We start from the raw sequence: 27,969 nt of genomic DNA on the forward strand, positions 1-27,969 counted from the left end.
CTTTGCAACAACAAATGCCTGACATTCACATACAACAATCACAAGCTGGTTTACATATGAGGAAATGTTGTCTCCTCAATTTTACTTCGTGGTGTTACAATCCATTCTGTCAGCAAAAACCTTTCAAAGAGGCAGAAAACTCTTGGGAGGCAGGGTGGGAGGTAAAGAAAAGGAAAGAAATAGATAAGACAGTGCTGCTACAGTTCCTCTCACAAATGAAATGGAGCCTCGACTGTTTCCCCAGATGACTGAACAGCTTCCAGATTGGCTTAATGTGGGAGCTCAACACATTCTCTCTCACACAAAGGAATTCGAGCTGGCTGCAAGTACAGCTTCTAGAACAGATGTTCTTAACTTGCGGTCGACAGATCCCTGATACAAAATTTTAAATGTGCATGACAGTTGTCTAGAGAGTATTCAGCCTTCTTTGGATTCTCAAAGTCATCCATGTCCCAAAAAGTTAAGAACCACTGATCTTAATTAAAGAGGGTTTGAAAGCAAACTGACTAGATCGAAGCTCTGGCCATGGGTTGTGCAAAGAAAGCTTTTTATTTGAGAACACCTGATACTTTTGGAAATGTTCTTGGATCACAAACAACCTGATTGACAGTCTATCTCCAACAGCCACAAACAAGGCAAACAGTCTAGTCCTGCAGACCATACAGGGTACATCTACAAAGGGTTCTACTTGCATCACCCACACTTCCACTCCTGTGAAACAACTGTCTTGGGTATGAGAAGTGCCAGGATAGGCCAGGTGAATGGCAGGCTGCCCAACAACCCCAATCCCAAACCAACCTCCCAGGCCATGGGTCCAAGTCCCTGCAGGAAGATGTTAATAGGCAGAACAGGTAGAACATGTAGACACAAACATCTAGTTTATTTTTTCTGACTGTAACCAAAGTCAGCAAAAGAAACAATGAAACTTCAGTGCCCTAGAAATCCTCCTGGATTCAATGACAACACATCAATGGCTGGGCACAGGGTTGGATTCCTTTTATGAAATCATCTCATAATCTCTCATCATCCCAGGACAGGACAGTGCCTCTTGGGACTGCATGAATCTTTAATAGCTACACCACATTTTCTCATCCTTTAAGTTACGACAGACAGGTTCTCTCTCTCCAAGAGCATCAGGTTAGATGCTCTTTCACTCTTACAACCATCAGGTGGAGAGAGGACCATGACATGGTTCATTTAACTGTGGAGTCTGGGATGCTGGATGAAGGCATCTCCAGGCAGGACTGGAGGGTGATTTTGCTAAAGGCTGCTCACTGCTCATTTCACTGCATGCCGCTTTTCTCACTTCGGCTGGGAGTTTGAAGGACCATGTAATCACAGAGAAGATTAGGACTCCCTGTGAAATCAATCACTGCCTTTAGTGATTGTTCCACGATCTGTTCTCCAATAGTGCATGCATTTCTCTTTGAGCTGTATTCACATCAGCGCCGGAGCCTCAGAAAGAATGCGTGTTTACACTCTGTACTCTCCAACGGGTAATATTTATCATAGAAATCTAATACATATTCTTCAGTCTTGAATCCAAACTTCTGGTACAGTAGCATAGCGGGGTTGCTTGCTGAGACGTGAAGGGTTACGTCCTTGCCCATGCAGGTCTGCCAAAAGAGTGGAAAAATACAAGATAAAAATGGAAAGGCCTGAGGGAAAATGAGTAGGTGAAGAAACGCTTTTAAGTGTAGGCAGTTAGTTATGGAAACTGGAGAAATCAGAGACTGAGGCTGAGACATTGCAACACCTAGCAACAGCTGGAAACAGAATGACATTTTGCTGCTGATCAAAACATTCACAAGACCAAGGAAATCGATAGTATTTTGGGCGTTTTTTATTTTTCTTTGAAGCAAAGGGTCAATGGGGATATTACTATTGTCAGCTTTATTATTTATAACTCGCTTACCTTTAAGTATGTCAAACATTTCAATATCCAACACTATGATAACCTTGAATAAATACAGAACAAAATAAATTTTGTTTTTAAAACTAGATGTTATCTTGTACCTCCCCAAAACCTGTAAAAATTCCTTACTAAGCCTGCTAAATTACGTGTACAAACATGAAATATTAAGAATGTAATGATAAAACCTGAGGCCCTTGTATAGACCTTCTGAATCCCAAAGTCCACCTTCTGTCTCTCTAAAACTGGCAGAATTAGCTTCTTAGAACTGAGATTTCTACATTCAGCTTTGACCTAATCTTAGGGGAAAAGAGTAACAATCATTCTATCAACACAAGGCAAGTCCTTAGATTATTTAATCAGCTACACAGAGTAAGGTGTCCCAAAAGTCATATCATTTAAGAACTTACTTTTTAATAAAGAAGGCACTGAAATACTGAAGTTGATAGAGTCCTTGAGATTTATAACCCATGGTTCTCTCAGGCCTCTAAGAACTCCTCTGTTGACCGTCATCTGATAGCTACCTGCTTTCTCTGCTTAACTTCCATGTGTATCCATAGGAATTTTTAGGTGAAGAGAGCACTTACTAGTATGCCAGGGACAAGAGCACCTTGTAAATTTTTAAAGCAAATTTTGAGGGGTCATGTTAGTGTTTGCAAGATTGCAAATATACGTGATCTCACCGTGGCCATCATTGAGTATCAGCGACTGTGCGCCACCTATGTTTGGGCCTTCAGGTGTATGGTCTGGCTGGAGGGGAAGGTGCCCACCTGCAAAGATGAACCACTCCTCCACTGGCCTCGCAAACACTCAGCAGGGACTGACTCTGTACAGCCCTCATGCTGGGCACCAAGGACACACACACACAAGGACAAAGTACTACTGCTGCCCTGTCTTCAGGCCCTTACCAGTGACAGATAAGGCAGCAAATCCTCTAAGTGCTCTCCTAGGTTAAAAAGACGCATACTGAGAGATCTCAACTCTTGGGTGGGATGGGGCAGAGAAAGGGAGTACTGTAGAAATAACTGAGAAACTCTCAAGAGAAAACCACCACCCAAAGTAGCACATATTAATTACTCAGTGAGTGATTTACACAGTCACCGCCTAAGGAGAGAAGGAAAGCAATTTCTAGGAAAACGGTTCTCAAGGTTCCTGCCAACATTTGGGAATTATTAAGCAAGTTTCATTAAAAATTGGAGAAACAACTTTTATCATCTTCATCTCCTCTTTAAAAGGAATCTTGCCTGCATAACATATAATCCTCCATACCAAATGGTTTCTAAGTAAAAGTTGACTAAAAAAACTCTAGGGGAAAAAAATCCTTGCATGTTTTTTGATGTTGGTGTATGGTGTGTTTTCTTCAAAGGTGATACAAATATATCAAAGGATGAATTATAATTCAATACTAGAATCAAATCTTAGAAGGTTCATATCAGCCTTATACAGTGATCGTAAAATTAAAAACTATCAGCAATAATAAAATATGTAGCTAGGCGTGGTGGCTCATGCCCATAATCCTAGCACTTGGGAGGCTGAGGTGGGAGGATTGCTTGAACCCAGGAGTTCAAGTACAGACCAGGCAACACAGTGAGACCCTGTCCCTACAAAAACTCAGCCAGGCATGGTAGTGTGCGCCTGTGGTCCTGGCTACCCAGAAGGCTGAGGCGGGAAAATCACTTGAGCCCAGGAGGTTGAGGCTGCAGTGAGCTATGATTGTGCCACTCCAGCCTGGGTGACAGAATGAGACCCTGTCTCAAAATATATATATAAATTCTTATTGATACAGTTGTGCTAAAATGTTTACAAATATTTTAAAAAACAAAAATAATAGTCCTACCCTCACTTCTCTGAGTTGCGAAGGTGATGATCCTAAGAGCAGTAGCTATTACTAATATGAATAGTCTACCCTAAAGCTCTTGCTTTTGGTGTTTTCTCATTTTATTTACTACACATGTTCACAAACTGGTTTCTATGAAAGCTGGGTCTAAATAATAATCTTATTTTACAGGGTCGGAGATTTTTGTCTGTGTGCTTTGACAACCTCATGAATGCTGATGACTGGCTTTCTTCACTTGGTTTCCAAGGAAACCATTCCATTGGGCCATGCTGGGAAGGGCTAGCTTAGCTTCATTCCTCCTCCAGGTTGTTCAGGGGAGCCCAGACACAGGTGATAAATCATAAACATAGACAACTTACCTGAATCAGATGATAGATCATGAAAGTTGCAATTCCTGCTCTTCTCCATTCAGGGTGGACAAAGAGAAATGAAATGTAAGCTTCATTGTATTTCACGTCGGGAACCATGAAGCCAAAGGCAATGATGACTTTCTTATAAAGAACAACAACACTGAAGTCTGGGTACTGCAGACACTCAGACAGGTCAATGCCTAAGAAAAGAAACCATCAGAGACTCAAACCACATGCCTTTGAGAATTAAGGAACACCAAGCTGTTCAGCATGTACATATGGCTACACCTGCATGCTAAAAAAAAAAAAAAAAAAACACCAAAACTGGAGGTAACATAGATACCACACATCCAGATCATAAAAATAAGAGTGAATTTTAGAAAACATTGAAATTAACATAGTATTTTCTAAGTACATATATTAAAAGAAGAGTGGCAGAATAGGGTAGGTAGCAGTGCACAGGTTCAGAATTGGACACAGCTGGCTTTGAACTCAGCCTCCTCTACCATGTGTGGCTTGGCACATTTCAAAATGTCTCAGAGACTCCGTTCCTGCAATGCGTAACATGAAGAGCACACCTAGACCTGACAGGGTTGAATAAAGATCCCCCCGAGCGTGTTCTATCACATCCTTTACCCCACACACATATAATTTATAAGCTCTTTTGTACAAACGATACTTTTCACAAAAAATAAGTAAAATATGGTTCTATGCATAATGTATGGAAGGCACCTAACATAAGGGCAGGAAGCAGAAGATGATCCCAGAATGTTACTTTTGGCTCAATATGACTCCCAAAAGAGTGAGTGCAGCTCTGCCACCACATGCACGGTTATGTGATTATGTGACAATAAAGATGACACAGCTCTAATCTTGATGAAATCGTATCTAACACCTGAAAGGTACGTATTATTTCCTTTAGGTTTCAAGGCAGCATGGGAAAGCAGATCCACAAAGAACAGTTTATATTTAGCAATGAAAATGTGTTCCTTTAACTAATGACTTTGGTCTTCAGAGGCAATTTTGTTAAGGCTGATAAAATGACAAATTATACCGGGCCTACCCTTATTCTCAAAGTCTGTGATCAGGGTATTTGGCTTTTAAAAAACACCTTCTGGCTGTACTAACACTCTCTAAGGAACAGCTAAATAAACATAAAGAATTATTAAGCCAAAACCAAAAGTGTCCAAACACGCCCAAGCTACCAGTCTGTGTATCTTTGATAGACATTACCTGGTATCTAAATATATGCAGAAGCAAAACAGGATGAATCTTTTACTCTGGAAGCAGAGACAAACAGGGAAGAGAAACAAACAAAAACACTGTTTATTGCTGGCTTCTTCTAGATTTTAGGAAAACAAGAGGTATTTGTATTTTAGTATTTCTATATTAGCAGAGACAAACTAAATGAAATCATAAATAAAAATCTTAAGGCTATCACATAAACTAACTTTAAAAATTGCTAGAATGGACTGTACAGAAAAATGACCTGCCTGGTTTGGGAGGGGGAACATACCAGGCCAAAAAAACTCCTGACACATGGAGTTGATCGTTGGGATGTGATTTGGCCGCACATAACAGTAATCGAGAGGCGCGTCGGGCTCCGGCGTCCAGTGAGGGTCGCTCCTGTGCAGGTGGGAACGAATCTGTGACAGGAGCTGCAGTTTGGGTGGCTTTGTTTCATAATCACGCCTCCGGTACCACAGAAGATAAACAAATTCAAGTCAAGAAAAATACCTGGTATTATTCCTAGTTTTTGACTCGTGTAAACTCTTTGATCTGCTTGAAACTTTAAAGTAACCTGCACTGTTTTACACGAAGTTGGCTTGATTACAGCTATACTTTTATGTATGAAACCTAAAATTCACTCTGAACATTCATCAGGCTAAAGCCCTCTGTACCCACCAGGTGCCTTCATGAACAAAGTGAGGAAACAGAAACAGCATCAGATTCACCCCGAGGAGTCAGACATGAGGATGCATCTCCAGTGCCTTGGAGGCCAGAAGAGGGAACATTCAACTTTGTGGGGCATTTGGGGAACACCAGAGACAAAGTGAGCTTGGAGCAGGCTCATAAACAGCTTCTCACTGTGCCTGCCCAGGAATGTGGTGCTGGCATGGAGGGTGAGGGTGATCATGGAGCTGCAGGGCAGTTGGAGTGCAATGAGTGCAATAATGTGCTCTCATTTACAGTGCCAGACACTGCTGGGACCTCTCTAGCAAGCTCAGCTTCCATTTCATTGCCTGGACAATGAGATTCATTATTGGAAACTGTTTCATATACATCCAGTCTAGATGGAGGCTCAACTGAGACGTCTTTCACATTTTTTCACTTCAGACTACTAAAAATATACAACTTTAGTATTTAAAATAACATAATGAGGGCCGGGCCCAGTGGCTCACGCCTGTGATCCCAGCACTTTGGGAGGCCAAGCCGGGCGGATCACTTGAGGTCAGGAGTTCAAGACCAGCTTGGCCAACATGGTGAAACCCTGTCTCTGCTAAAAATACAAAAATTACCTGGGCTTGGTGGTGCATGCCTATAATCCCAGCTACTCAGAAGGCTGAGGCAAGAGAATTCCCTGAACCCCGGAGGCGGAGGTTACAGTGAGCCAAGATTGCACCACTGCACCCCAGCCTGGGTGACAGGGCGAGAGTCTGTCTCAAAAAATAATAATAATAATAAAATAATGATTATGATAATCACAAAGCAATCTTTCAGTTAATTTATTCTTGCTTTTTAAGTTTCTTTCAAAGGACCATGTTCTCTGTAAAAAAGTAGAGTTGAAACAAGCAAAGGACAAAACTGGAGGTGAAGCACAGAACTCAGTCCTTGCCAATGCTGCTCACAGTTTGTGATCTTTATTCTCTCCAACAGGAGAATAGGGCACAGAAACCACAATCATTATCTCTTATGACACACCTGACATCACATCTCTAGTTCTCCATATACCTGATATAAGGTTTCAAGATCCGAGAGGTATAAGGGCTGACAATACTCTGGTCCACAGCCATATCTTCTGATCCCACCAAGCGATACAAAAACTTGGTGGTCTGGTGTCGAAATCCCTTCCTGGATGGCAAGGAAGTCTATGAGAAAGAAACACTGGTTATACACAAATAAAATTACTCAGCCCAGGCGCAGTGGCTCACGCCTGCAATCCCAACACTTTGGGAGGCCAAGGCGGGCAGATCACAAGGTCAGAAGATCGAGACCATCCTGGCTAACACGGTAAAACCTCGTCTCTACTAAAAATACAAAAATTAGCTGGCCGTGGTGGCAGGTGTGCCTGCAGTCCCAGCTACTTGGGAGGCCGAGGCAAGAGAATGGCATGAACCCAGGAGGTGGAGCTTGCAGTGAGCCGAGATCTCGCCACTGCACTCCAGCATGGGCGACAGAGAGAGACTCCGTCTCAAAAAAAAAGAAAAAAAAAAGAAAAAAAATTACTCTGAGGATTGGTTAATTTCCATATAATTAGTATCATATTTTTATGTGTCAAAAAGTAGGTCTTTTTGTATTACTTATTTGGAAAGCTCAAACTTCAATACAAAGTTTGTAGACACCTTTGCATAAAACTAGACATAAAAAACTAACCCCAGCTGTTTAAAATCAAAATAGTAATTTTAAAATTATGAAATCATTAAAAAATTTTTTTAATTCATTACAGTGAGAGAGATGCAGGATTGAACCCTGGATTTGCAGCTTCTCTAGGCTTCACTTTGTCTATATTATGCCTTCAACCCATTCACTAAATATTAACCAGCACTAGTATCAAGTAGGTAACACACACATGGGTCATATTATATGATCACTCTGTTATCCAAAGAGCCACTGGGGCCAACTACTACTGTATATAGAATTTTTGAAATACATCTCTGATATGGTTTGGCTCTGTGTTCCCAGACAAATCTCATCTTGAATTGTACTCCCTTAATTCCTTTGTGTTGTGGGAGGGACCTGGTGGGAGATAATTTGAATCATGGGGGCAGTTCCCACCATACTGTTCTCGTGGTAGTGAATAAGCCTCACGAGATCTGAGGGTTTATCAGGGGTTTCTGCTTTTGCATCTTCCTCATTTGTTTCTTGCCACTGCACTCTAAGAAGTGTGTTTCGCCTCCTGCCATGATGCTGAGGCCTACCCAGCCATGTGGAACTGTAAGTCCAATTAAACTTCTTTTTCTTCCCAGTCTTGGGTATGTCTTTATCAGCAGCATGAAAACGGACTAATATAATAAATTGGTACCAGGAGTGGGGTGTTGCTGAAAAAATATCTGAAAATGTGGAAATGACTTTGGAACTGGGTATAAGGCAGAGGCTGAAACAGTTTGGAGGGCTCATAAGAAGACAGGAAAATGTGGGAAAGTTTGGAACTTCCTAGAGATTTGTTGAATGGCTTTGACAAAAATGCTGACAGTGATATGAACAATAAGGTCCAGGCTGAGGTGGTCTCAGATAGAGATAAGGAACTTGTTGGGAATTGGAGCAAAGGTGACTCTTATTATGTTTTAGCAAAGAGACTGGCGGCATTTTGTCCCTGCCCTAGAGATCTGTGGAACTCTGAATTTGAGAGAGATGATTTAGGGTATCTGGTGGAAGAAATTTTTAAGCAGCAGAGCATTCAAGAGGTGACTTGAAGGACAGGCATGGTGGCTCATGCCTGTAATCCTAGCACTATGGGAGACTGAGGTGGGCGGATCACCTGGGGTCAGGAGTTCAAGACCAGCTTGGCCAACATAGTGAAACCCTGTCTCTACTAAAAATACAAAACTTAGCCAGGCATAGTGGCACACACCTGTAATCCCAGCTACTTGGGAGGCTGAGGCAAGAGAATCACTTGAACCTGGGAGGCAGAGGTTGCAGTGAGCCAAGATCGCACCACTGTACTCCAGCCTGGACAACAGAGCAAGACTCTGTCTCAAAAAAAAAAAAAAAGTGATTTGGGTGCTGTTAAAAGCATCCATTTTAAAAGGGAAACAAGACATGAAAGTTCAGAAAATGTGCAGCCTGACAATGCAGTAGAAAAGAAAAACCCATTTTTTGAGGAGAAATTCAAGCTGGCTGCAGAAATTTGCATAAGTAACAAGGAGCCGAATGTTAATCCCCAAGACAATCTCCAGGGCATGCCATAGGTATTCATGGCAGCCCCTCCCATCATAGACCTGGAAGCCTAGAAGGCAGCCTGGGGACTTGCTGCCCTGCACCCCAGCCGCTCCAGTCATTGCTAAAAGGGGCCAAGAAACAGCTCGGCCCATGGTTTCAGAGGGTGCAAGCCTCAAACCTTGGCAGCTTCCACTTCGTGTTGAGCCTGAGGGTGCACAGAAGTCAAGAATTGAGGTTTGGGAACCTCCACCTAGATTTCAGAAGATGGATGGAAACACCTGGATGCCCAGGCAAAAGTTTGCTGCCAGGGCGGGGCCCTTATAGAAAATCTCTGCTAGGGCAGTGCAGAGCCCCCCACAGAGTCCCTACTGGGGCACTGCCAGTGGAGCTGCGAGAAGAGGGCCACTGTCCTTCAGACCCAAGAATGGCAGATCCACCGACAGCTTGCACTGTGCAATTGGAAAAGTTGCAGACACTCAATGCCAGCCCATGAAAGCAGCCAGGAGGAGGGCTATACCCTGCAAAGCCACAGGGGTGGAGCTGCCTAAGACTTTGGGAACCTACCTCTTGCATCAGTGTGACCTGGATGTAAGATAAGGAGTTGAAGGAGATCATTTTAGATCATTTAGAATTTGCCCTGCTGTAATTCAAGCTTGCATGGGCCCTGTAACCCCTTTGTTTTGGCCTCCCATGTAGAACTGCTGTATTTACCCAATACCTGTACCCCTATTGTATCTAGGAAGTAACTAGCTTGCTTTTGATTTTACAGGCTCATAGGCGGAAGGGACTTGCCTTGTCTCAGATAAGACTTGGGACTGTGGACTTCTGGGTTAATGCTGAAATGAGTTAAGACTTTGGGGGACTGTTGGGAAGGCATGATTGGTTTTGAAATGTGAAGACATGAGATTTGGAGAGGCCAGGGGTGGAATGATATGGTTTGGCTCTGTGTCTCCACTCAAATCTCATCTTGAATTGTATTCCCATAATTCCCACATGGTGTGGGAAAGACCCAGTGGGAGATAATTTGAATCATGGGGGTAGTTTCCACCATACTGTTCTCATGGTAGTGAATAAGTCTCACGAGATCTGATGGTTTTATCAGGGGTTTCCGCTTTTGCATCTTTCTCATTTTTCTTTTGCCACCACGATGTAAGAAGTGCCTTTTGCCTCCCACCATGATTCTGAGGCCTCCCTAGCCAGGTGGGACTCTAAGTCCAATTAAACTTCTTTTTCGTCGCAATCTCAGGTATGTCTTTATCAGCAGTGTGAAAATAGACTAATATAATCTCTTTTCTAGTGAATATATTCAACAAAAATGGGAGTGATGTAGAATATCATCCCTAAAATAAATTTCAGTAGCACAGAGGTCCTATCAGGGGTTCAGTGAGGAAGAGGTCTCTGTTCCCTAGGAAGGTATTCTAACAGACTTGGTGGATTTTATGTATTTCCTTTCAAACCCCAAGAGCTGGACTGGAAATATGTTGTTCTTCAGTGACTGCCGCTCCAGGGCTCTCAGTCATGTACTAACAGAACATGTGCAATTAGGGCTTCATAGCAAAGAAATCAGATGGAAGATTAAAAGGCACATTTATAAAGTTGTTTGCGAAGGGTTGGATGAAGTTTAAAAACCTGAGCTGTTTTTGTAGAATCAGTTTGCTCTTAACCTAGAAAATAACTTTGTTAAAAGAAAAGAGCAAGATTCCTTCCATTATAATTTGCTTTCATACCTTCCCAAACTGGACACCAAAATTTTCAAAGGCCAACTTTGAATTCTTCCAAGGCTTAAAGTCAGTTTCAAGGTAAAACTGAAAAGTGTGGTATGTAATTTCTAAATACAGCCACTAACAATTCCTCCATCCCTACAGGTGTAAGTGGCTCCTCATACCAAAAGGCATGATAAATTTCCCCTCCCCCTGAAGCTGGGTGGACCTTGTGAATGGCTCTGACCAATCAGAAAGTAGCAGAAATAACTTTCTGGGACATTTGAGTCTAGATCTTAAGACAACTGGTGGCTTGCTTCCACTTTCTTCCTCCTGGAGTCAGCTAGACCAGTTAATGACTAGAGGCCACAGGGAGATGGACTCTGGAGGAACAGAGGTTCTCCTGGTCATTCCAATCCCAAACTAGCTCCCAGGTTAATGCAGCACGAGTGACCCCAGCCTTCAGCCTACTAAGTAAAGAACCACCCAGTAGTACCCACTCAATCCACAGGATCAGAAAAAAGATACAGGTATCAAAAGCCACTAAGTTTTGGAGTGGTTTATAATGCAGCAACAGATAACTGAAACACCAGCCACTGAACTACTTACTGCACTGCACAGAATACTCTCATTATCTGGTTAATGTCTCAAGGTAAGTTCTGGGGAGCTCTATCCAAGTTATACAGCCCCCTAACTTCTTCCCACTCTAGTGTAAACCGCTCCCAAAGCTGCCTGGATCCACTGCCTCCCATTGGTCTCTCTGCTCCCACTCTTACACCCATACTATCCACTCTCGACACAGAGGCCAGAGTCTTCTAAAAACACAAATTCACTTCCCTTGAGCAAAACTCCGACATGGCTTCCTACCACATGTTCAGAACGCAGTTCAAACTCCTTACTTATGACCTGCAGGATCCTGCAGGATCTGGCCCCTGTCACCCCAGTGGCCTCATTAGCCACCAACCTGTTCCCTCTGCCATCACTAGGTTCCAGCCACATACACCAACCCAACTCCTGCTTCAGGGCCTGTGCCTGGGCCTTCCACCCTGACTCTTCATCACCCTGGCTCCTCCTTGTGGACTTAGTTCAAGTGCTGCCTCCTCAGAGAGGCTGTCCTGAACCCCCATAGAGCAGTGCTGCCCGCTACTCCTCCACTGGCCCTGCGTTCACTCTGCATGATGTAATCTTATTTGCCTGGCGAGCTAGTTAATGTCAGCTCCCTGCTCAAGGATGTCCCCTGCCTAAGGACAGGGACTTACTCTGTCTTAGTTCACAGCAGATCCCCTGCTAGAATAGCACTTGGCACTTTTTGGGTTTTTTTTTTTTTTTTTTTTTGAGACGAAGTCTCACTCTGTTGCCCAAGCTAGGATGCAGTGGCATCATCTCAGCTCACTGTAACCTCCACCTCCCGGATTCAAGCGATTCTCCTGCCTCAGTCTCCTGAACCGCTGGGACTACAGGCACATACCACTAAGCCTGGCTAATTTTTGTATTTTTAGTAGAGACGGGGTTTCATTATGTTGGCCAGGCTGGTCTTGAACTCCTGACATCATGATCTGCCCACCTCAGTCTCCCAAAGTGTGGGGATTACAGGCATGAGCCACCACACCCCGCTTTTTTTTTTTTTTTTTTTTTTTTTTTTTTGAGACAGTCTCATTCAGTTGCCCAGGCTGGAGTGCAGTGGCATGATCATGGCTCACTACAGCCTTGACCTCCTAGGCTCAAGCGATCCTCCCACCTCAGCCTCCTGAGTAGCACATGTCACCACACCTGGCTAATTTTTGTGTTTTTTTGGTAGAGACGAGGTTTCCTCATGTTGCCCAGGCTGGTCCCAAACTCCTGAGCTCAAGTGATCTGTCTGCCTTGGTCTCCCAAAGTGCTGGGATTACAGGTTTGACCCATGTTACGGCTCTTGGCGTATGTTATGTACTTGACTTACATTTGCTGAATGGCAAAGTGTGGGGGGGAAAAAGCATCCCAATGTCAAATAAGTGTGAAAAAATGTTAAATGAGTTTCTTTAAACTTCTAGTTCTCAACAAAATGGAGAGCTAGGTGGGCTACTTGGTCCCCTTCCAAGCCCATCTGAGAGACACTCCAGACATGAGAGGGAAGGCAAAACACAAGGCTGGGAGAAAGCCCGGGGAGGTGACGGGTGGCTGGGTACAAGTGAGGCAGCAGACTAGAGAGGGCAGAAAAAGGCTCTGCCCCACAGATGGGTCAGGGGCTGCTTGGTTAAGCCATGTCCTCCCCCGAGCACTTCTCTGAGAGAGGTAGATCACTGCCAATCAACTTTGCCAGCCACGTATCGGCTGGAAGGTAACACCAGAGCGGCACTAGAGCCTTCCTGGGTGGAGGGTGGCCACCACTCTGGGCAGCCCCTGAGCATCCCACAGTCCTAGGAAGCAACACCAAGGGGAGATCAAAAGCAGCACCTGGGCGAGAGGTCCTGGGAGGTTCCCTGAGAGAAGACGGTGGCTGATTGTGGGAGAAAGAGAGGATGAGAAGTGGTTTTGCCCAGAACCTCCCATTTTACTAAACTTGCCGACAGGGTCAAAAGCTAGGAACCAGGCTTTTGCTCTCTCCCCCAGGTGTAAACTGCCAGCAAAGGTGCTGAAAACACTAAGGGGGTATGAGGTCACAGAGGAAAAAAAAAATCAAGACTTGTAAATAAAAAGTGCAAGAAAATCGCCAGGTGCGGTGGCTCATGCCTATAATCCCAACACTCTGGGAGGCTGAGGTGGGTGGATCACCTGAGGTCAGGAGTTCGAGACCAGCCTGACCAACATGATGAAACCCCATCTCTAATAAAAATACAAAAATTAGCTGGGTGTGGTGGCGGGCGCCTGTAATCCCAGCTACTTGGGTGGCTGAGGCAGAACTGCTTGAACCCAGGAGGCAGAGGTTGCAGTAAGCCGAGACCACATCACTGTACTTCAGCCTGGGCAACAACAGTGAAAATCCCCCCAAAAAAAAAAAAAAAAAAAAAAAAGGTGCAAGAAAACAAAAGGATAACAAACTAAACAAGCTATTACAGGAAAAGGCACACTTAATTTACCAAACAGACAAGAATTTTAAAGTATAACAGTCATCAAAGAAATGCAAATCACAACTGCAATGAGATACTACACTTCATACTCACTAGGATGGCTACAGTAAAAAAGACAGACAACAACAACATGGCAAGGATGTGTGGCGAAATCAGAATCTTCATACCCTGCTTGGTGGGAATGTAAAACGGCACAGCCACTTCGGAAGACAGTCTAGCAATTCTTCAAAAAGTTAAACATAGAGTCACATTTGACCCAGCAATTCCACTCCTAGATCTACACCCAGAGAAATAAAAACGTGTGTCCACACAAAAACTTGTATACATATATTTAAAGCAGTATTTAAGTTCATAGTCAAAAGGTAGAAACAACCCAAAAGTCCATCAACTGATGAACGGATAAACTAAATGTCTATCCATACAATGGAATATTAAGCCATATTTAGGAATACTAATATATGTTACAATATGGATGAATCTTGAAAACATTATGCTAAGTGAAAGAAAGTGTTCACCAAAGGCCACATATTATATGACTCCATTTACATGAAATGTCCAGAGTACGTAAATCTACAGAGGCAGAAGTCAATTCATGGGCAGTAGGAATAGGGAGTTTTGGGTAGTAACAGCTAAAGGGTTCAGGGCTTCTTTCTGGGTTAACGAAATGTTCTAAAATTGATTATGGTTCAACTCTGTGAATATATTAGGAACCCGTGAATTGTACACTTTAAATAGGTGAATTGTAAGGTATATGAACTGTATCTTAATAAAGCTGTTATGGAAGAAAAAGCATAAGAAATAGCCTCCAAGGTAATGGAGGAGCCTGGAAGCTGGAATGAGTAGTTATGAAGCATCTCTTATTCATTACCAGATATTAAACACATGATCACTGAAATAAAGCACTCAACAAATGATGTCAGGGACTGGTTAAGGATCTCATTAAAGAAGCAAAAGAAAAGACAAACAAACAAAAAAAAAAAAAAAAAAAAAAAGAAGTAATGGTGTTAACATCCATACTCAGAGTCCAGAAGAGGAAAAGATAAAGGAGGAACATATTTAAAGAAGCAATAATGGGGAATTTCCTAGATCACAGCAGCATATCCAAGGACTTCTGGTTTCCAGTCTGGCAGGTAAGAAGCTTAGAAGTCATTCCTCCAGTCTAACAAGTAAACCATTGAACAAACTGAAAAATCAAGAACTCTTGTAGATCTGTAAAAGACATGAGATAACAAGGCAAACCACTGCCCTCAAATTTGGAGAGTAAGAGAATCACAGCACACGGGAGCAGAGCCTCTGCAGGAACCAGCATCAGGCGGAAAAGCCCTGAAGAACTGAAGAACTGCTGAAGGCTCAATGCGGACAAGTGGATAAAAACTTCACTCTGCAAGGTTTACCTCCAGAAGTTGGACCAGGTTCTCACAGTGAATTTCAAAGAAAACTCCCCTCTTGATTCCAGCTGGAGGATGGGAAAAGGAACCATCTTAAAATAAAACAAGCATTGTGTTCTTAGTAAACACCTGCCCTCAGGAGAAGTTATTTTTATCAGAGCCTAACCTATTGGGATTTAATCAGAGCCTAACTCACCCGGGGGAAGAGAAATACCTTACTTCATACCCTCTAGCCATCCTGTCCCAGCTGACTGGGGAGGAAACTGAGAAGCACTTTTGGTTCCCAGCCCAGAGCACAGGCTCAAAAAAGACTGAGAACTACTCACAGAGCTATAGAGGGCTTTCCCTGCCCACACCTCCCACATTTCCAACGGCCTACTTATCATAGCTCCTCTTACCCAGAACATCATCTTCCGCTTTCAACAAAAAATTACAAGGTATACTACAGGTAAAAAAACACAGCTTGAAGAAACAGAACAAACATCAGAACCAGACTGAGATATGACAAAGACGTTACAACTACTGGACTGGGAATTTAAAATACAGGCATACCTCAGAGACATTGCAGGATCCATGCCAGATCACTGCAATAAAGTGAATGTCATAATAAAGCAAGCTACACAAATTTTTGGTCTCCCAGTGCATATAAAAATTATGTTTAAGGCCAGGTGTGGTGGCTCATGCCTGTAATCCCAGCACATTGGGAGGCTGAAGTGGGAGGACTGCATGAGTCCAGGAAGTCAACTGCCAGTTACAGTGAGCCATGATTGTGCCACTACACTCCAGCCTAGGTGACAGCGTGAGACTCTATCTCAAAACAAAAAAAAAAAGTTGACACTATATTGCTGTGCGCAACAACAGCATTATGTCTAAAAAAAAAAGTATGACTTAATTTTAAATACTTTATTGCTAAAAAATGCCAATGATCATCTGAGCCTTCAGTGAGTCCATCATTTTACTGGTAGAGGCTCTTGCCTCAATATTGATGGTTGCCAACTGATCAGTGTGGTGGTGGCTGCTGAAGGTTGGGATGGCTGGGGTAATTTCTTAAAATAAGACAATGAAGTATGCCACATTAACCTGCTTTTCCTTTCATAAAATATATATATATATATATATTTTTTTTGAGACAGAGTCTTGCCCTGTCGCCTAGGCTGGAGTGCAGGGGTGTGGTCTCAGCTTACTGAAATCTCCACCTCCCAGGTTCCAGCAATTCTCCTGCCTCAGCCTCCCAAGTAGCTGGGACTACAGGTGTACACCACCACGCCTGGCTAATTTTTGTATTTTTAGTAGAGACAGGGTTTCACCATGTTGGCCAGGCTGGTCTCAAACTCCTGACCTCAGGTGATCCGCCTGCCTCGGCCTCCCAAAGTGCTGGGATTACAGGCATGAGCCACTGCACCCGGCCATGTGATGCTGCTTGATAGCATTTCACCCACAACATAACTTCTTTCAAAATTTGAGTCAAGCTGTGCCACTAACTTATCAACTAAGTTTATGCAACATTCTAAATCTTTTGTTGTGAAATTTCAACAATGTTCATAGCATCTTTCCCAGGAGTAGATAGCATCTCAAAAAACCACTTTCTTTGCTCATTCATAAGAAGCAACCCTTATCCATTCAAGTTTTATCACGACATTTATCGGTCACATCTTCAGGCTCTACTTCTAATTCTAGTTCTCTTGCTCTTTCCACTACATCCACAGTGAATTCTTCCACTCAAGTCTTGAACCCCTCAAAAGTCATCCATGAGGCTTGGAATCAACTTCTTCCAAACTCCTGTGAATGCTGAAATTTTGACTCCTCCCATGAATCACAAATGTTCTCAATGGCATCTAGAATGGTGAATCCTTTCCAGAAGGTTTCAGTGTCTTTGCCCAGATCCATCAGAGAAATCACTATCTACAATAGCTATAGCCTTACAAAAAGTCTTAAATGATAAGACTTGAAAGTCAAAATTACTCCTTGATCTACGGGTTACAGAATGGATGTTGTTTTAGCAAGCATGAAAATGATACTAATCTTAAACCTCTCCATCAGAACTCTTGGGTGACCAGGTACATTGACAATGAGCAGTAATTGTTTGAAAACAATCTTTTTCTCTGAGTAGTAGCTTTCAATAGTGGGCTTAGAATATTTAGTAAACCATGCTGTAAACAGATATGCTGTCATCCAAGCTTTGTTGCTGTATTTATAGAGCACAGCCAGGGTAGATTCAGGATAATTTATAAGGGCCCTAAGATTTTTGGAAGAGTAAATGATCACTGGCTCCAACTGAAAGTTACCAGTTGCATTAGCCCCTAACAAGACAGTTGGCTTGTCTTTTGAAGCTCTGAAGCTAGGCACTGACTTCTCTCTAACTATGAAAGTCCTAGGTGGCATCTTCTTCAAATAGAAGGCTGTTTCATCTACAGTGAATATCTTGCTTAGTGCAGCCACTTCCATCAATGATCTTAGCTAGGTCTTCTAGATAACGTGTTGCTGCTTCTACATTAGCAATTGCTGCTTTATCTTGCACTCTTTTGTGTTACAGAGTCAACTTCTTTCCTAAACCTCATGAACCAACCTCTGCTAGCTTCCAACTTTTCTTCTGTAGATTCCTCCCTTCTCTAAGCCTTTACGGAATTAAAGAGTTAAGACCTTACTCTGGATTAGGCTTTAGCTTAAGGGAATATTGTGGCTGGTTTGATCTTCTATCCAGACCACTCAAACTCTCTCCATATCAGCAATAAGGCTATTTCGATTTTTTATCAGTCGTGCACTCACTGGAGTAGCACCTTCAACGACCTTCAAGAACTTTTCCTTTGCATTCACACTTTGGCTAATTGTTTCGCACAAGAGGCCTAGTTTTCGGCCTATCTCTGCTTTTGAAATGCTTTCCTCACTAAACTTAATCATTTCTAGTTTTTTATTTAAAGTGAGAGAAGTATAACTCTTCCTTTTACTTGAACACTTAGAGGCCATTGTAGGGTTAACTGACCTAATTCCAATATTTTTGTCTCAGGGAATAGGGAGCCCCAAGAAGAGGGGGAAACATGGGGAACAGCTGGTTAGTGGAACAGTCAGAAAACACACATTTACCAATTAAGTTCATTGTCTCATATGGGTGTGGTTCATGGTGCTCCAAAACAATTACAATAAGTAACATCCAAGATCACTGACCACAGATCACCATAAAAGATATAATAATAATGAAAAAAGTTGGAAATAATGCAAAAACTACCAAAACATGAGACACAGAGACACAAAGTAAGCACACACTACTAGAAAAATGGTGCCAACAGACTTGCTTGACATAAGATTGTCACAAACCTCCCATTTGTACAAAATGCAGTATGTGAAGTACAATACAGCAATATGAATAAAACAAGGTATGCCTATAATATGTTTAATATGTTAAGGGCTTAATGGACAAAGTATACAACATGCAAGAACAGATGGGCAATTAAAACAAAGAGATGAAAACTCTGAAAATGAATCAAAAAGAAATGCTAGAGATAAAAAACACTGTAACCAAAATGAAGGTTGCCTTTGATGATGGGTTCATTTGTAGACTGACACAGGTGAGTACAGAATCTCTGAACTTGAGGATTTGTCAGTAAAAACTTCCAAAACTAAAAAGCAAAGACAGACAAGATAAAAAAAAAAAAAGAACAAAACAGACTATCTGAGAACTGTGGAAAATTACGAAAGGTGTAATAAACACACAACGGGAATACTAGAAGACAGAAAGGGATAGAAGAAATATTTGAAGCAATAATGACTGAGAATATCCCCAATTTAATGTCAGACACCAAACCACACATTCAGGAAGCTCAGCAAACACCAAGCAGGATAAATGCCAAGAAGCATATAAAATACCTCTGACCAAAAGAACAGAGTTGTCAAGTAAGACAAATGAGAACAAACACAATTTCTGTGTTTTGGATGTGCTGGAAAATAAAAAAATAGAAAAAAGAGTATAAAGCTTTAAAAAGAGAAAATAAAAGACACTTAACATGCACTTATTAAAGATCAAAAACAAAGAGAAAAATTTTAAAGTTTTAGGAGATGGGAGAATAAAACAAGGAGTCCACTTAATTGATAAGAAACAAAAAAAAAATTTTTTTTTGAGAGAGAGTCTCGCCCTATCACCCAGGCTGGAGTACAGTGGCATGATCTCGGCTCACTGCAACCTTTGCCTCCCTGGTTCAAATGATTCTCAAGCCTCAGCCTCCCAAGCAGCTGGGATTATACGCATGCACCACCAGGCCTGGGTAATTTTTTTATTTTTAGTAGAGACAGGGTTTCACCATGTTGTCCAGGCTATTTTCAAATTCCTGGCCTCAAGTGATCTGCCTGCCTCGGCCTCCCAAAGTGCTGGGATTACAGGCATGAGCCACTGCGCCCAGTCAAAAATGTCTATTTCTTATCAATACCAGGGTTCTTAGGAGTGACACTGTATGTAAGATGATAATGAAGTCATAATTTCAAAATATCAATGGAAAAAACAAAGTAACAATTTTATATGACTGCTATCATTTAAATTAAAAAGTGAAATGAAGATATTCTTAGTCACGTAAGTTTTCAAAATTAACCTCAAAAAGCCCATATTTTTAAAGAACTGTTACAGAAAGCAGTCCAGCAAGAAATTAACCTAGAAAGAAACAATGGGATGAGTGAATAATTTAGTAAAGATTTATGTCATTTAAGTAAGCAACACAAAAGAAAAAAGAGATGAATGCATGAAAATGTACTTTTTTGTTTGGGGGGACAACCACATGATATTAAAAAAAAAGAATAAGGAAAAATGAATGTATCTTAAGTTAGGACCTGTAAAAAGAATAAAAATAGAATGTATAACTTTCTTTATGGTACAGAATCAACATCACATAGACTGTTTTCTCTGATCATAATACAACATTACAAATCAAATCAATTACCAAAACATAGCTTAAAATTCTCATGTATCTGAAAACTAAAAAACAGAACTAAATAACCTTTGGGTTAAAGAGGAAATAATGAGAAAAATTACAAAATGCCAAGTACTGATTGGAAATAAAGTAACATTATTTCAAAAGTCAAGAATCACAGCTAAAGCAGCACTTATTGAGAAATTCATAGCTACGAATATATTCAAAGAATAAATATAAAACAAGAGTATGGATTGAATAAATGCATTTATAGCCACCCCCTGTGTAAATACATTAAAATTTATACTAAAATTCCAAGTTAAGACCAGGTTAAAACACAAGCATATAAAGCTTTACTACTTCCCAAAATCCCACTGAAACTACAGAAGCTGACTTAATTAGAACAGTAACTGGTAAGCAGATGGACAAATAGTAACTGATTTAACACCAAAATCCTGAAGTGGCTTCGAGTAAGTTAAATGAGAACTAACCCAATCTATACTGCAGAACCTGCTAAAATCTAGGCGGCAGCAGCAGATTCCTCTGGAACTGGGACCAAATGGGACAACAGAATAAATAAGGAGCAGGCAAACGCCATGTGGAAAGCAGTATAATCCCCAGATCCCTCTACTCCCTCTTGCCGGGTGGCCGCCCTCCCCCAGAAGCCAGGAGGTCTGATTTCTACAGAAGGCCTAACGGGCTCCAGATGGAGGGCAGAGGTGTGAGTACCTGACAAGCTGAATGCTAAGGTCCCTCTTCCCCCACTTGGCAACCAGCATCCTGAGCCCAGAAGATTCTTCCCCGGGACTCTGACTAGATTCAAAGGAAAGACCTAAAGGAAGTGCAGTGGTCCTCAACAGAGGTCTCACCTAGACAATGTGGCTGTATATGGAATTCCCGGTTCAACCTCATTTAGCCAGGGTCTTTTCAGTATGTAGGTCTCAAATTTTACTTCCCATGCAGCTTTTCTCTGGAAGCCATTAAGAACAAGGTAATAAACCTATAACAAGGTAAAGATGGGCCACAGGAAACAGGAGATCAAATACAGAGGATGGCAAAAGAATCTCTAGTGAGGGGAAATCCCAGCACCCCTGCTGAGTTTCACAACGAAGGGTGAACAAGTGTGACCCATGGGCAGACATACTGTAGAATGTAGAAAGTTTCCTCTTCAAAGTTTTCCTTCTTGTTAAAGAATAAATCCTAAGTGTTAGAAATAATAGTTTCTTTTGAAGACTAGCTTTCTTCAAGCCTCCTTGCCTTGTGCTAATAACTCTTTGTTAAGACCTATCCTATGTAACCGCTGGACATGCTCACCAGCACGTTCCACAGTCCATGTCCCTTCCTTATTTGGAAATGTTATTGCTTCCTTAAACCTTTTGTAAGCAACTTCTTTGTTCTTCTCTGCACTTACCTATTTAGGAAAGTTTTAGGCTATTAGCAAATCAGGTATCAGTTTAAGATTGTGAGGTCCCGCTCCAGCCAATGGATGCAGGACACAGCAGTAAGGACGACCCAAATGCGTTAAGGGATAAATATGTCTGCTTTTCCTTTGTTCAAGTGTGCTCTTGCTTTTGTTCTATCTGCGATTGAGCACCCTTTCTACAGAAAGTAAAGATGGCTTTGCTGAGAGATCTTTTGTCTCTGTGCTGACTTTTCTTCACAGCACCGATTATCTATTTCTAACAATTTTGGTATTTCTAATACATACTGAGGCTATCATACTTAAGTCCTTGCTGCCACTGACCATCTTTTAACCCTACAGCATCGTGGCCCAGAAATCTTATCTATGCTCAGCTTGTCTTCACCATGTACGGGTGAGCCTCCTGTACACCACCCATGCCCACTCCAAGGACCAGCTGATGACGCTCACTCCACAAATAACTGCTTTGACCTTCTGCAAGCTGGAAGAAAGCTGTCAGCTCAGGCAGGAAATACACAGGATCCCACTTCCTCTGCCCAGATTTCTGCCGTATCTCTGGTATACATCACAGCCCTGGCTGATGCATACACTATGCATCATGTTTCCCAGGACTCCCTAGTGACCTTGGCCAGTGACTTCCCCAGAAGGCGTTCATGGAAGCTGAAGCCAGAACTCTGTAAGTATTAGTTTCCTGGGGCTATAGGAACAAAGCACCACAAACTGGGTGGCTTAAAACAACAGGAATTTATTGTCTCACAGTTCCAGAGGCCAAATGTCAGAAGTCACAGTGTGGGCAGGGCTATGCTCTCCTGGGTATGCACTAGGGGAGAATTTGTTCCGTGCCTTTCTCTTAGCTCCTGGTGCTGCCAGCAATCCTTGGTGGTCTTGGCTAATTATATCTGCAAAGGGCCTATTTCCAGATAAGGCTGCATTCATAGGTACCCCAGGGTTGGGACTTCAACATATCCTTTAGGAGGACACAATTCAGTCCACAACAATGACCCAGAATGACTATTTAGCTTATCTTCTCCAGGAAACTTCATCGAATAGTGGCAATTTCCTTACACAGCTACATTTGTGCTTGCTACTCAGTATTTTTTTAAACTAAAAGTATATCTTTTAGAGACATACACATTTAAAAAGCAAATGAATAATTAACACTATAAGTCAAAGTGGCTTCCTCTCAGGGGAAGAGAAAGTACACAGGAGACTTCTAAGGTGTTTACAACACTCTTTATCCAGAAGATGAATACATGGGCATTTATTTTATTAATATCTAAACTATCCCATATTTCTATGCCACCTTCTATCTGTATGACACATCTTAAACAATTTAAAAAATTAAGTATAGGCACTAAACAGGCCCACAAGAACAAAGAACAGGTGAATATTGGCCAGGCACAGTGGCTCATGCCTGTAATCCCAGCACTTTGGGAGGCTGAGGTGATCACCTGAGCCCAGGAGTTCGAGACCAGTCTGGGCAAGATGGTAAGACCCTGTCTCTACTAAAAATAAAAATAAAAATAAAATTAGCTGAGTGTGGTAATGTGTGCCTATAATACCAGCTACTTGGGAAGCTGAGGTGGAAGAACTGCTTGAGCCTGGAGTTCGGGGCTGCAATGAGCTGTGGTTGTGCTGCTACATTACAATCTGGGTGACAGAGGGAGACCATGTCTCAAAAAAAAAAAAAAAGAACAAGTGAATAGATGACTAACAAAAGCATATGAACAAGCAGCAAATGACTTACCAAAGAAAGTCAATACCTAAGCCAGTGGTGAAGCTAAGCAGGGTGATTTACAAAACACAGCCTCAAGGAAGTGCAGTCATCCAAGGCACCAGCCTTAGAGCCTGGGGGTATGACTATGATTAAGAGGTTCTTTAGGAGGTTAAAGCCTCCAATTATACCCCTATAGTAATTATACTGCCCACATCTAGGAAATGATCTTTCCCTCCACAGGCAGAAGACTGGAGAGGCTCAAGAGGGAGATCCTGGACACAGGAAGCCAAGGGTGGGAGCACTGTACCGAATACAGGGAGAGTCAGTTTGATGGGCTCCTAGGCCCTCCCCACTTGGCCAGTTAATACTGTGCTTCCCAGGAAAGATGGGAATTAGGAGAAAAAAGAAAAGAGGATCTATCTGGAGTAGGAATCTTGGTAGACTACAGCCCACAGGCTAAATCCAGCCCACTGCCCATTTTAGTAAAGTTTTACTGGAACACAGCCACACTCATTCACTATGGCTCTCCAATCACAACAGCAGAGTTGAGGAGCTGCGAATGAGATTTTGTGGCCGGCAAAGCCTAAAGTAATTACTATCTGGCAGAAATACTTATTTCTTCACAGACAAAGTTTGCCAACTTTTTATCTACAGGGTCCAATATCCAAATAATGGGGAGTTCTAAAATGAGAGAACAGAAAAAATAGAAGATAGGAAATCAAGACTTTTCCATACTCAGGAAAGAAAGTTTCAAATTGAAAGGGCCCACACACCACATGTCCAGCATAAGCCCTACATAAGCCCTACATATGGCACATCACTGAATAATACTAGAACACCAGCAATGAAGAGCAGATCCCACTAGCTTCCAGAGAAGAAGAGAGAAAAACGTGCAAACTCCAAACAGGCAATTCACAAAGAAACAACCAGGAAATTTAGCCTCACCTGTAACCAAAGAAATGTAAATAAAAAACAAGATTTCACTTTACAGCCAGCCAATTAGCAAAACGTAAAGGCTGGTTGTTGTTGAGTGCTAGCAAAGATATAGGGAAATAAGGCCTCTTGTTCCTCCCAGTGCGAGAGTATATGCAGGTAGTTCTAAGTGGAATTAATTGTTCCCAGAAGCATCCACAAAACTTGGGTTCCACTGACCATCCTTTGAGCAACACTGCTACTACACTGATCCCTTGGCTGCTATTTCTTCATGTTGTCCTACGCAGATGTCTACACACCTTCAGATCCTGTGCAGCACAGCGTCTGAGACACCGTCACGGTCTCAACAAATTTGTCAAAGCTATGACACAAGTCATGTATAGCTATCCTCAGAGAGAGAGACAGACAGATGAACCAAACTTATAGGTTATGTTTGAATGCCCAAAGGAACAGAAAAACTCAAATGTATTCAAGTGTACTTATAATGAACAATTCTGAAATATAAAGCCCAGCGATTTTTGTATTTTTTTCCCTCGCACTTTACTTTTCTCTTCCCAAATTACTCAGGATTTAAAAGGTCACAGCATAACCGTGTCCAAAGCCTGGTGCTCCCTGCCCCACTTCCACTCCTGCCCCCACCAGCTTTACAGCAAGTGCTTGCATTCACCTGGTATCGGTCAAGGATTCTGAAGTCCTGACAGGTAGTTCTGTACGTGGCTTGTCCAGCTGGAAGTCTGGAAACTCCTCCTTCTTTGGCTCCATAAATCCCATCAACCAACAGAAGAGCAGCATTAACAACTTGATCCAAGTCAAAAAGTGGTAATCCCCTATCTCTTTTTGCTTGTCTGACAATCAGTTTGCGCTTCAGTCTCCGAGCTTCCGGAGTCATGGCAACAGCACCGGGACAAGCTTCCAGCCTCTTGAGCAGGAGCTTTTCCTCGTAGATGCTCACGGGAGTATACTTGGGCTCTTTCGGCTTTGTGTCCTTCTCCAGCTGAGGCTTCCTCTTTTCTCTAGCCCTTGTTTGCAAAGACATGTTTGAATCTGTGTCTTCACTGTCAATATCCATCCTGTCAGGTTTTTCCTCCTCACTCTCTACCTCCTGCTTTATCTGTTCAGGGCCTCTGACCTTCTTTCTGCCCCCAACCACTGGCCCAGAAGCTACTGACCCAGCAGGGGGTGGGACATACTCCATCCCTGGGTCTATGACTCCATCGCCTTCCATCTCATCATCATCTGTGCAGAGTACAAAACAGTGTCATCAAGGCATGGGAAGGAAGAAATGCAGAGCACACAGCCCACAGGGTGAAAACTTGTATATTTATACCACGGCCCATACCCAAAATAAAAGACCAAAGCAACTAAAGTCTTACCATGAAACAAGGCTTGTGGGGGCATCACATCTGGAATCAGATCTGCTTCTGAAAGCAAGCTAGGCGTGGCAGAATGAGAGGCAGGTGTCCCGGGAGCAGAGAAATCCAGAGAAGGAGAAGGAGATGGGCTTGTCAGCGGGGTGCGGTCAGAGGAGCTCAAGGAGGAAAAGTCAATCACTTCGCCTTTTTCCAGAATCACATCTGGCCTGCGGCCTCGGCTTATGAATTTTACAGGGGTAGAAGACGTGCTCCTGTCAAGAAAGCCAGCGGCCTCCTTCTGGGCTCTTCTAATGTCTTTTGCTTCCTGAGTTCGAGACCTTTTCTCTTTTAATTCCATGGCAGATTCCACAGGATTCCGACTTGCTCGTTTTCTAAGTCCCTCAACAGTAATGATGGGATCTAAAGTTGGTTTTGAGGCTGCTAGGAAAGAATAAATACAGGCTGAGTATCCTTCATCTGAAATGCTTGGGCACAAGCATGTTTTGGATTTCAGATGTTTTCGGATTTTTGAATATTTGCATTATACTTACAGCCTAAGTATCCCAAACCCAGAAATCCAAAATCTGAAATGCTCCAAATGAGCATTTCCTTTTAACATTATGTCGGTGCTCAAAAAGTTTCAGATTTTGGAGTGTTTTTGATTTTGGATTTTCAGATTTGGATTGCTCAACCCATACCTAAATTTTAAAATAACTACTCAACTTTAGTTTCCTTTGCTAATTTATCATTATGCATAGTATCATGTTCAAGAAAGAGAAATGTTCAATGAATGCCCTAACTAAAAAAGACTTAGATATCTCTTGAGAAAAAAGAAGTTATACTGCAAATTTAAACAAATAAATACTGTCTTTCACCTACTGGAACTGGTAAACATTAAAAGTTTAGCCAGGCGTGGTGGTGCACGCCTCTTAATCCCAGCACTTTGGGAGGCTGAGGTGGACAGATCTTGAGCCCAGGAGGTGGTGGCTGCAGTGAGCCAAAAAAAAAGTTTGATAAAGCTCAGTAAATGTATGGGGAAATGGGCATTTTTATGGGCATTTCAATGGGCACTTTTTTTTGGGGGGGGACAGGGTCTTGCTCTGTTGCCCAGGCTGGAATGTAGTGGTGTGATCTCGGCTCACTGCAACCTCTGCCTCCTGGGTTCAAGCAATTCTCCTGCCTCAGCCTCCTGAGAAGCTGGGATTACAGGCATGCACCACCACACCCGGCTCATTTTTGTATTTCTGTACAGATGGGCTTTCATCATGTTGGCCAGGCTGGTCTTGAACTCCTGACCTCAGATGATCCACCCACCTCGGCCTCCCAAAGTACTGGGATTACAGGCATGAGCCACCACGCCCGGCCTTATTACAGTTTCTTGGAGGATAATTTGGCAATCCTGATTAAAAGTTTGAATGAATATGCCCTTTGATGTAGGAACTCTGTTTCCAGGAATTTATCACATTTTCACATGTACACAAATTTGTAGAATTGTAGCACTGTTTAAAGTAACAATAGGTCAGGCGTGATGGCTCACGCCTGTAATCCCAACATTTTTGGAGGCAGAGGCCAGAGGATCACTTGAGCCCAACAGTTCAAGACCAGCCCAGGAAACATAGTGAGACCCTATCTCTATTATTTTTTTAAATGTTTTAATTAAAATGTTTTAATTAAAAAATAAATAAATAAAACAACAAAAAGGTAGAAACAACCAAGATGTCCATCAACAGGAGAATGGTTTAACAAATTATCACATAATTATATAATGGATGTAATGAAATAAAATAGGGTAAATCTACATGTACTGTCACGGAAAGATGTCCAAGACATACTGGTAAGTGTGGCAAAAATGGAAAACTCATATAGTATGAGTCCATTTTACTTTTTTTAAAAAGTAAGAAAATGCTTAAATCTGCAGAGATCATTTCTGAAAGTATTCACAAAAGACAACAGTGGTTACTCTGGGAAATGAAATTGCAGGCAATAGGCAGGAGGGGGAACTTTCATACTTTACACCCTTAAGTACTATTTGATTTTCTTCTCAATTATATTAAAGCTCATCAGTCTGGTCCGGTGGCTCACCCTGTAATCCCAGCACTTTGTGAGGCCAAGGCAGGTGGATAGCCTGAGGTCAGGAGTTCGAGACCAACCTGGCCAACATGGCAAAAGACGTCTCTAATAAAAATTTTAAAAAAATTAGCTGGGCATGGTGGCATGTTATTTGGGAAGCTAAGGCACGAAAATCATTTGAACCTAAGAGGGAGAGGTTACAGTGCGCCAAGATTGCACCACTGCACTCCAGCCTGGGCGACAGAGTAAGA

General features: G+C 42.3%; 1 protein-coding gene across 2 annotated transcripts in view; it reads right to left on the reverse strand.

Moving 5' to 3' along the window:
* Positions 1–530: 530 nt before the first annotated feature.
* The window catches only part of KAT14 (lysine acetyltransferase 14), a 45,528-nt gene continuing 18,089 nt past the window's right edge, over positions 531–27,969 (reverse strand). For both annotated transcript variants that reach the window (XM_009216594.2, XM_021921260.2), the window contains 6 exons: positions 25,670–26,089; positions 24,964–25,532; positions 7,052–7,188; positions 5,616–5,791; positions 4,109–4,299; positions 531–1,616 (listed from right to left, as the gene is read on the reverse strand). In XM_009216594.2, coding sequence (XP_009214858.1) covers positions 1,443–1,616; positions 4,109–4,299; positions 5,616–5,791; positions 7,052–7,188; positions 24,964–25,532; positions 25,670–26,089 — 1,667 coding nt within the window. In that variant the 3' untranslated portion in view covers positions 531–1,442. The remainder of the gene's footprint in view (positions 1,617–4,108; positions 4,300–5,615; positions 5,792–7,051; positions 7,189–24,963; positions 25,533–25,669; positions 26,090–27,969) is intronic.

This window comes from Papio anubis, chromosome 16, assembly GCF_008728515.1.
Source record: "Papio anubis isolate 15944 chromosome 16, Panubis1.0, whole genome shotgun sequence".
NCBI lineage: Eukaryota > Metazoa > Chordata > Mammalia > Primates > Cercopithecidae > Papio > Papio anubis.